We start from the raw sequence: 11,365 nt of genomic DNA, 5'->3' as shown, positions 1-11,365 counted from the left end.
CACGTGTGTGTGTGTGTGTGTGTGTGTGTGTGTGTGTGTGTGTGGGGGGGGGGGGGGGGGAGAGAGAGATATGCCTGCTGGTGTGTGTCTTGCATTCCTTCGCCATTTCCCTCCCTCGCTCTCACCTTGACATACACACACAGAATAGTTGTGCATCCTGTTCTGGTGTGGAGTTATTGTATTCAAGTACAACATTTGGCAGTGCATTATTTATGTTTGACTTAACCCCCCCCCCCCCCCTCCGTGCCGGGCTCGGTGTAACGGCACTCATCTCACTGCCTCACACATCACCATGAAACCCCATGAAGCAGCCCAGCATGAGAGCGCTGCGCTGCTCTGCCTCCTGTCTTCACACTGACGCTGATGATGATGCTGCTGCTGCTCACGCTGCCCTAGGCTAGAGTAGGCACTGACCAGAGAGAGAGAGAGAGAGAGAGAGAGAGAGAGAGAGAAAAAAAAAAGAGTTCATTAGACTTTATTGTCCCTGGGGGGGGGGTTCTGTTCCACTGTACATCGGCCTCACATTTTACTCCCATCATCACACAACAGTAACAGACGGTATTAGTGCACATCGGCTTACAGCAACAGCAGGAAGAAAATAATCCTAAAAAAACAACCCGTAGTTCCCTCAGTGAGTCCTCCTGTTTAGTGCAGAAATGGCTGCGGCTCCTAGTTTTGCCTAAGTGAGCCCCCCCGCACCTCGGGGACCTGTACCTGCACTCAGAGGGCAGGACAGTGAAGTGGCAGTTGAGTGGGTGTGTGAGGATCTGTGCTATTGTTATTGCCATGTGTGTGTGATGCCCTACCTTTGAGCTCTGAGAGGTGGGGTTCGGGGAGCCAGCAGTGTTGGTTATGTCTGTAAGTGTGACAGTGAGCATCTAGAAGACACGGCTGGAACAATAGAACAGGATGGGTTGAACAATACTCTGGTGCAACCGTAAGAGGAGATGTCCAATGCCCTTTCTATATTGGTCGAGTTTACTGTCCGGTGTCAGTCCGAGGTATTTCAAGCTGTCGACCATTTCAGCGGTTTCATTGTTGATAGGGAGGGGGTGTTAGAGGGACGTAAATGACCAGAAGAAATAAAGGTAGTTACACTCACACCACTAGGCTAGGTGTTAGGCGAGGGCGGAACCAGGAGACTGGGAGCGGTATGCCACAGCCGTGGGGGTTTCCATGGCAACACTGGCAAGGCAATCAATCACCCTACACACACACACACACACACACACACACACACACACAGAGAGAGAGACTCAGCTTCTTCTCTCCTCCCTTCTTTCTCTGCCTCTGCTGTTGTCTCTGCTTCCAGATTTCCATCGGAGGTGGTTAGGCATGTAGATACACACACAGTCAGGTGGGCTGAATGAGACTAGTAAAGCAGCCTCTGTAAGCATATTCGTTTGGGGAATCAAGCCTTGGCCATTGGAGTCCAGAGAGAGAGAGTGTGTGTGTGAGTGTGTGTGCGTGAGATCTCCATCAGTGGAGTTAAATGGTTGTTGTGTAAGGGGCATCTCCAACTGGCTCCTTTACTCCTTCCTCTGGAGGATTCCAACCCACAGCTCCAAAGCCACGGCACAGACAGAGTGACAAAAGATGTTTTGCATGCGCACACACACACACACAAACGCACACACACACACACACACACACGCACACACTTAGAATACAGAGATGGAACAGATAATGGGAGGCTGATGTATACTGTATGCACGTTTGACACAGAATAACTCATACACACAGCTACACAGCTCTGCTTTAAAATTCCGCTCGTGTCCAAGCACACTTGCACAGTGGCAGTGATTGAGTGTGCTGTCGTGTGTGTGTGCGAGCGCACATACACACACACACACACACACACTAATGTATGCAGGGCGATGGCGAATGGGTCACTATATAGATGAGGTGGTGCACGTATCTCGCAGGCTGGCTGTCTCGCTGACGCTCCTCCATCTGCTCACCCCACATCCACCTACTTCACCATCTCTTCCCTCCAGCCGCCTCCCCTGCTCTGATTCCCATGTTCCTCTGTTCAATCTCTCCGCCGTCTGTCATCTCCCAAACCCGTGTACTGACCAGCCAGCGAGTGTTGAGGAAAACCTATATACATCCCTTACAGTGCAAGTATTTCTACAAGAGGCAAAGACAGAGATCAAATAAATTTTTTCGACAACATTTTCTGACCATTTGTGAATTTGGTAAAGGCAGAAGATTTGGTAAATTACATAACATCCTTAGTTAAGGCAATACTAACAACCTTAATTAAAAGAGGTTGGAATGTGTCCTTTGTGAGGAGGAGGAGGAGGAGGAGGAGTATGTATGAGTGTGTTGACCTTCGGCCTCCAGAGAGGCTGGCTGCACTGATGCAGTGTTTATCTGTCTGCATGTTGATCATGCAGAGCCCAGACGCTCACTGCTTCCATAGCCCTGCAGCCCACATTACCTAAAAGGTCACTTAGTTTGTTAGTGGATGAAGACCTGGACATGCAAGCAGCTATGTGAGAGAGAAAGAGAGAGAGAGAGAAAGAAAGCAAAAAAGAGTGAGTGAGTATGCATTTTAATTAGGGCTGTCAGCGTTAACGCGTTAATCTATGCGATTAATGCGGCCGCGATTAACGCGATAAAATATTTTTTACGCAGTTAACGCAACTTAAATTTTTTTTTTTTTTTTTTTTTTTAAACTTTAGTTTAGTTAGGGCTGTGTAGGCTACGGTTAACTCGCCTTGCGAGTTATTGATGTCAGGTGAAAACTTATGAGTGAAACAATAATACACAAGAAACGAAACACAGCAAGTTACTATTAGATTAATTACACCAAGAATCAGAGCAACAACAGATTACAACACAGCTGGCTAATAAGTGCTAATGTCCGCCACCAACTGGGTAATGAATGAATGGTGTGCTAACAGTCACATATTAGAACGTAACGTATCTAAATTAATAATAATTACATTTTACGTTACAACGAACTAACACAGTTCATAGAATTTAAACATAGGTCACTTAAACATATTTATCACAGTGTGAGACAGCTAAATAACTTAGTCATTGTTTTGGAGCGTGCAAGGGAAAGCATAATTTAATAGAGGCTTACTAGACATGTGCGTTACTAACTGTCACAGTTGTCAAAGTAAAAGTCTGTCAACAGAAATAAATACAATAGTGTGTGCGTGCAGGGATGGATTACCGAACGGGCTGAACGGGCCCAGGCCCAAGGGCCCCTGAGCTCAGGGGGGCCCTGAACCAGAGCCTCTGTGTGAAGTCGGTGTTATTAACTTTGCTTGCTGTCTTTGTATTTGTTAATATCAGAAGTGGCTTAAATGTATCTCTTATTTGTGGTTGGAAGCAGTGTATTTTGTTACACGTCCTGACCAATGGTTTCATAATCCGTCCATGTGTGCGTGTCCATAGCAACAATACACTACAACATGAAACATTAAATCACTCCAAGCAATATACATTTGCTGACCTAAATAAGATGCTATTTGTTTTTACTTGAGGTTATTTCAATAATTGACAATTTTAAGCTTGGCCTACCATGTTATGGGAGCGATGAGGGACAGGTGGGGCTTGAAAAGCCCCCCTTGTTCAAAGTGGGGAATGACAGAAAAAGTTTGAGAACCACTGTGGTAGTTGAAGATGGAGAGAGCTGAGGGATTGTTGGGCGGAAAGTCTCTGTTTAAGAGCCAAAATGACGGAACAATCGACAAAACTGAAGTTGTATGTAGCATTTGTCAAGCTGAATTTTGCTATCACAGAAGCAGCTCGTCTTTAAGTTATCACCTTAATGCAAAGCACATTAACGATCTTACGATTTACTGTCGAGAGGCACCATTGTGTTTAAAAAATAAATAAAAATACAATTAAACAACAGTGTCTAAAATGCACGCTGTATGAAGTGATTACTCGTTAATTTATAAGATTTAGTTTTAAGAAGAAAAACAAACTTTTAATCGCGATTAATTAGTTAATTTTTTTTAATCTATTGACAGCCCTAATTTTAATCTATCCACAACCATCCATTGGGATTTTTTGGTGTGTGTGTGTGTGTGTGTGTGTGTGTGTGTGTGTGTGTTTTTTTTGTAAAGGTCATCTGTTGAGACATGACCTATCTGGTCATACATGTGTATGTGACAGGCTTGGTGACTAATGTCTACATGCACCCCTGTGTGTGTGTGTGTGTGTGTGTGTGCGCGCCATGCTGTGATTGATGTGCATGCCAAATACCAAAAGTCAGAAGCGCGCACACACAAATCCCCCTTGAGATGTGACTCCTCAATAGGAGTCCATTAATAAATGTCCCAGGCATTGAAACAAATGGAGTTTCCCCTCATAATACCATGGGACTTCTTACAAACGACCTTCTCATTTCAGCCTGTCTCTTTTGTCTCCACCTTTGTCGGGGACACATTTTTACCGAAGAATGTCATCTTTTGTTGTTCTCGTCTGACTCTTTAATGATCGTGAGAATGGAGTCTAGGAGCTTTGCCATGACAGGAGAACGGAGAGCTCCTAAACGATCCCGGCTCCTGAGGCACGCAGCACCGTGACCTTGAGACTGAGCTTGGCAATCAGCACAGGCTTACTCATTATGGGAAAGCTCAAGCAGCAAACTGTGTGTGTTTGTTTGTGCGTGTGTGTTTGTTTGTGTGTATGTGTGCATGCATGTTTTCAAGCTCACACATACACACACACAAAGCAGTTCGCTCTCTTGATTGATCTGGGCAAATAACCAACCATCAGCCAGCAGTAATGGCAACCCAATCCCCAAACAAGGTTTGTGAGGCGAAGCGTGGCAGAGCACTTAGCACACAGTCGTACCCCATCCCCCCCTCTGCCTCAGCCCAGGCTTCAGAAAGCGCTTCCAGGAGCCATAACTGAGTGATTGATTGAATTATTGAGTGAGTCAGTGACACCGATCACCCATCAGCTTGTCTGTGTCCAGGAAGCGTCTGCGACACCGAGAAGAAGTCGTGGCTCCACCAGACTGACCATTAGTGGCAACAATTTAGGCAACCCATCTCTGAGAGCCGGGCAGAGCTGGAGCTCTCATAAATCCTGCCCCTACAGCCATCATTTGCCTCAGGCACTTTCCTACAATACAATTACACCATATAGGCCCTGTAGTGTGTGTGTGTGTCTGTGTCTGTGTCTGTGTGTGTGTCTGTGTGTCTGTGTGTCTGTCAGTCAAATGCTCACATCCAGGGATACACCAGGTTTGTGTGTGTCTGCGCGAGGGAGTACAAGCAAGAGACTACATTCATATATGTTTCAAGCTGATTTGGAGGCATTCACATAGATAATACGGTGATTATCTACATTAAAAACGGCCTACAGGCCAATAACCACTTTTCCCCCCAAAAAAGTGTCCCTACAGATCAAGCACTCTGCCACAGAACCACTTTGTAATCCCTCAGTTTGAGCTTCAGTTCTGATGGCTTTCGGTAGTGGGACAAAAAGAGAGAGCATGGTAGGCGGTGGTTGACTCGTCTTTACGATTCCCCCTCACACCCCTGCAGGGTCCAGGCAGTGTCCTACTGAATGCCGTGTTCCCCCGAGAGCGAACGGGCATTGGCACGACCATCTCGTTCCCTGGCATCAGCCTCCCCCTGCCCCCACTCTGACGGGGTGAATCAGCCCTCTGCAGGAACTTAAGGAACCTTTTAATGTTAGTCATTTCTAGGGATGCACCGATACCACTTTTTTACAAACCGATACGAGTACGAGTATTTTTATTTGTGTACTTGCCGATACCGAGTACCGATACCGATACTTCTTAGATTTGGTCTCCATGAAAATGCAATTAATTTGGAGGCAGATTTAATTTTTTCCTCTCCAGATTATGTCAAGCCTATAGTACAAAATTAAAAGAAGGCTATCCCAAGCCAAAAATAAACAGAGCTTTCTGGTTTTAAAACACAAAAAAAGCCTTCAAACAGACAATATCATCACATTAGACAAAATGCAAATATAACCAGATAAAGGCAATTCAATTTGCTGCATAGTTAACAACACAGTCTGCTTAACAAAAAGTGAACAGAAGTATTACTGGATTAGCACAAGAGCACATTTCAGTTACAAAAGGATCAGAAGAATCTCCTGCTCAAGTACACAAACAATCACTTAACCTATGTGGCACAGTCTTTCTCTCTACCTCTCTCTCTGTGTGTGCGTGCGCGTTTTTTTCTTTTGCAAGACGTCAGTTAAGATTGGTTGCTTCAGTCTTGAGCCACTAGCATCAGTGAACTCTGTGTACTTAGCACTATGGTGTGTCTTCAGATGTTTAATCAAATTGCTTGTGTTAAACAAAGTACTTTCCTTTCCGCCCCTCGACACCGTAGCAGTGCAGATCTTACACTGTGCCCTACTCCTGTCGTCGTCATTTATCTTAAAATGAGCCCAAATCGCCGTTAAGGCAGCACAACGGAATTGCTAATCGCTAACGAGATGCTAGCAGCTAAATTTAGCGAAATCTGTATCTGTATACTGAAATACTTTGACACTATGACGAACTTTCCTAACACAGTCAAACATCAAGCAAATGCAACACAAGACGGCAAATAAGCTACTTACTAGCCTGGCAGAGAGTGGTAGGACAGGTAGGACAATAAATCACATTTTGTGTCAGCATAGCCGGCCAGTTTGATGCAGTGAAATACTGATGAGTGGTATCGGTGCTTGGTATCGGCACTTCACAAACGAGTACGAGTATTTTAACGAAGTATCGGCACCGATACCGATACTGGTATCGGTATCGGTGCATCCCTAGTCATTTCTCATTAGACAAAAGCAAATCTCCATTTTCTGTCTCCGTCGAGACCCACTCAGCCACGGAATTGTGTGTCTCTCTCGTTCCTCTCCAGTTGTTTGAAAGTCTTTCTTTGTCTTTCTCCATCTCTCTATCTCTCTCTCTCGCTCTCTTTCTCTCTCAAGATGGAATGAATAGAGAGTTCAGTATACTGCAGCCCAATTACTCTTTCTTATTATGAAAGAGTGAAACGCCACCAAATTCTACAGGCGTTTTCGTACTGATCCCCACCTCGTCCTCTCTGAACTGAGACACCCCAGGAAGTCTAGAGGGATGGGTATAAAGATATGCAACCCAGGAAGTCTAGAGGGATGGATATAAAGATATGCAGCCCAGGAAGTCTAGAGGGATGGGTATAAAGATATGCAGCCCAGGAAGTCTAGAGGGATGGGTATAAAGATATGCAACCCAGGCACAGAAGAGAGGGAAAGTTTTGGAAAGGGAGCATGTGAGGGGGAAGAAGAGAAGAGCGAGCGAGTGATTGTGCGCAGAAGCGTGTGGGTAGGCATCCACTCTCGTCTGCACTTGAAAGGGCTGCAGGCCTGCGGAGCGCTGCACTCATCTCTCAGGCGAGGCGAAGGAAGAGCAGGCCCACCTGCTGCCAAGGCTGAGATTGCAGGATGCAGATGCATTTTGCATAGCGAGCGAGAGGAGAGGTGTAGGGAGGAGGTGAGAGCTAAAAGTGTTTGCCTTCCAGGGCTGCTTGTCTACACACTGGCACACACACTTTCTCTCTCTCTCATTCTCTCTCTTATTCTCTCTTTCTCTCTCTCTCTTATTCTCTCTCTCTCTCTCTCTCTCTCACACCCATTTTCTCACTCCCTTCCCCGTTCTCTCTTGTACTCTCTTGTACTTTCTTTCCCTTTCACCGGCAACTCCATTTCCCCCAGCAGTGCACCCAAGGCTCTACCCGGCCACCGCACTCAGCAAAGGCCAAGGGGATTATGGGTAATACAGGCTGGCATGTGCAGTGGGGGAGTTTTAATCAGCCTGGCATATGCACAGCCCTCCACCACACAGACCGCCAGCTGAGCAATGGCTCTGCCAAAAAGAGTGAGAGCGTGAGCACCAGTGTGTGTGTGTGTGTGTGTGTGTGTGTGTGTGTGTGTGTGTGTGTGTGTGTGAAGGGGCCGGGGGTTTAACGGCAACATTGTCTGCATCTATTTACTACATTAAATGGCGTGACAATGTGTGTGTGTTTCTGTGTGTTCTTCTTGTCCAGGTGATCCATAAGCACTTCTACCTGAAGCGTGTTGAGATCATGGGCCAGTGTGAGGAGTGGATCACAGACATTCAGCAGTACAGCAGCGACAAGAGAGTGGGCCGCACCATGTCCCACCACGCTGCAGCGCTCAAGGTAACGACCGCACGCACGCGCACACACACACACACACACACACACACACACACACACACACACACACACACACACACACACAGCACTGTACCCACTGACTGCATGTCTACACACGTCACACTGGATAGGAGTGAGGTTTAGGGGGGTGAGGTTTAGGCGGGTGAGGTTTAGGCGGGTGAGGTTTAGGGGGGTGAGGTTTAGGGGGGTGAGGTTTAGGCGGGTGAGGTTTAGGGGGGTGAGGTTTACTCACTGCACAGCACTGTACCCACTGGCTACCGTTACATTTGCACCAAATCCACAAACATCATATCAAGCAATGGCATTGTCATGCACAACATACATCTCAGATACACACACACACACACACACACACACACACACAGACACACACACACACACACACACACGATGGCATAGATGTTTACACACACACACACACACACACACACACACACTCACTCATAAACCTGTGAGATCGAGTGCACACACGCATCCCTCTCAGCAGCTACACTGCAGATAATTCAGACACACACACATTCTCAGTAAGTGTGCCGCAGAACTGTAGATAACCCACCCACACTAACTATCTGTGATAAGGACATGCAGACCCAGCATTTGGATACATTTCTCTCTGTGCCTGCCTGCAGCTTAGTTCAGAATGTGTGTGCGCACACACACACACACACACACACACACACACACACACACACACAGTTAGTCTTGATGACGTTTGAATTGGCCACTCAGGATACCCCCACCCCCCTGCAGTGTGGTTTCAGCTGGACAGACTTGATTCATGCCACTGACTGCCAGGTTCCCTCCTGACCAGCTGCTGGGCCTAAACACACACACGCATACACACACACACGCACACACACACACTCAGAGAACAGCAAAGCAGATAACAAGCTCAGCGTGCAGGTTTGCCCCAGGGTGTAAATACTCACAATTAATACGGCTGTAAATGATCCACTAGACACTTTGATAAAAACTGAGCGACTCTCCTGTGCCGTGGCCACAGCCTTCTAACGAGCGGACAGTTCTTACTATAGCACGCTTCTGGCCATCTGTAGGCCCATGTTACTCAAAGGGCTCATGTTTAACTGTATGTATTCATAGTGTATATGTGTGTGTGTGTGTGTGTGTGTGTGTGTGTGTGTGTGTGTGTGTGTGTGTGTGTGTGTGTGTGTGTGTGTGTACTTTTGTAATAAATCTAAATCCTAATTACACACAGACCGAGTTAGACAGTGGATGTGTGTGCATAATTTGTTTACTGTTTATTTTAATACACATGAATGATAGAGGTGTGATTGCCTTTCAGATGTCGTCACTCATGACGATGACATTGAGAACTTGTTTCACTGAGTTCTTGTGTGAAATTGTGAATTAGGCATTATAGCCGCTTCCTCCCTGCATGTTCTCACTGGAGTTTGATGTACCTGTCTTTTCACTGGTCTGTGCTGCTGTTGTGGTTGTTGTGGAGCTGCCTTCTGACCCGTCCTGTGTTCCTGTGTCCCCCCCACAGAGGCACACAGCCCAGCTGAGGGAGGAACTGCTGAAGCTGCCCTGCCCAGACGGCCTGGAGCCCGATGGGGAGGAGTTCTCTGATAAAAGCCCTGCCCTCATGGTCAAGGAGCTACCCAATCAGGATGGGGAGAAACCGGGCGGCAGCCAGGACACTCACTGCAGCGAGGGACAGCTATGAGGCTCTTAAAAAGCCTCTCTCGTCGGGTCCCCTGCCCGCCCCTGCCCCACCTTTGCCCACTCTTCCTCCTCCTCCTCCTCCTCCTCCTCACACGACTATTACCCTTGATATTAAATAGACTGTTCATGGCAGTGAAAGCCTGGATTTTGTCAATATTTGTATGTAAGAATCTAATTATGTAATAGCTGAAAAAAAACAGAGGACGACCTGAAAAGCAAGCAAGCAAGCTGAGACCAGAGGAGAAAAAAAAAAAAAGAAACAACTGCTTCTAAACCCCCCACCCCCCCACCCCCAGGAGACAGAACTGCTTCAATATGCCCCGTAAAGAAAAAACAAGACATCACAGACAAACAAGCTTTTATTTACGTGTAAAGGAGTGTAAACTTTTATGTGTTTTTTTTTTTTTTTTTTTTTTTTTTTCTCTTCTGTTTTCTTTATTTTCTTTTTTCAATTGTGAAATAACCACTGACTGGTATATGTTATTAAACTTGTTTATGTATACATAATGACAGAGGAAATCAGAGTATATGAGGGAACTACCTTTAGATGAGAATGTTTACTGAATGTTAATTTTCCATTTGTTTTATTGTTTTCTTTTTCTTTCTTTTTTCTTTTTGTGTTTTCCTGACTGTTAGCAAGGACGGTAACCAAGGATATACTGGTCATTTACTATACTATTTAAAAAAAAAAAAAGAGAGATAAGACACCCACCCAACACCTCCCCTCCCCTCATAAATTTGAGGGTTCTTCTGATTTCCCCATTGACATCGCTTATTTGGTTTATACAGACAACCTGTAAACTTCAATAAAGGCTGAAATGGATATTCTTAACCGCTATGATCACTTGTCGCCCTCTCACTTGCTGGTCCGATGCCAGCACCATGCTTTAACTCCCCTTTTTAATTGCTCACTAACTTTCAATGCAAGTTTAATAAATGCAATCTGTTCTACTTTGCACACATATATTGTGATGACTCGGAAGATTTAAGTGTGTGTGTGTGTGTGTGGTGTGTGGTATGTGTGTTTGTGTGTCTGTCGTCTTGTTATATGTCTTTCGTCAGTCTGCTGGTTTTCCTTTGATGATCTCTCTACATCATGTTGTGACACATTTAGTTTGTTTTCCCTGTACAATAGATCTGTTTGGAACACACACTGGAGGGGAAAAACTGATTATGCTTAAAACATTTAACTGACCTGACAGCTTTACACTGCTGCTTCCTGATTAATTATCATTATAATTTTTTTGTAAAATATGTATTTATTCCTTAGTTCCCACACTGGAAGACTGATATGTTGGCTAAAATCCAGTTTTAAGGTTGGAGATGAAAAGGTCATTGATTACAATGTTGCAATGTCTCCTTACTTTCAAAGTATTTCTTTGAAAGTCTGTCACATCCAACTTGGTAGCTCATTCAATGGTCTTTTGTGTCCTTCTGCTGTGGGTGACTGGGAGATGTCACCAGGAGATAAGGGGCGAAACATCCGTGAAAGGTGG

General features: G+C 45.6%; 1 protein-coding gene across 1 annotated transcript in view; it reads left to right on the top strand.

Moving 5' to 3' along the window:
• The window catches only part of birc6 (baculoviral IAP repeat containing 6), a gene marked incomplete at its 5' end in the record, with an annotated part of 90,429 nt that extends 79,722 nt beyond the window's left edge, over nucleotides 1-10,707 (top strand). Inside the window, 2 exons of the mRNA XM_031579321.2 lie at nucleotides 8,031-8,165; nucleotides 9,691-10,707. Coding sequence (XP_031435181.1) covers nucleotides 8,031-8,165; nucleotides 9,691-9,870 — 315 coding nt within the window. The remainder of the gene's footprint in view (nucleotides 1-8,030; nucleotides 8,166-9,690) is intronic.
• Nucleotides 10,708-11,365: the final 658 nt, after the last annotated feature.

Source organism: Clupea harengus, chromosome 13 (assembly GCF_900700415.2).
Source record: "Clupea harengus chromosome 13, Ch_v2.0.2, whole genome shotgun sequence".
Lineage (NCBI taxonomy): Eukaryota > Metazoa > Chordata > Actinopteri > Clupeiformes > Clupeidae > Clupea > Clupea harengus.
This window is presented reverse-complemented; position numbering and strand designations above follow the sequence as displayed.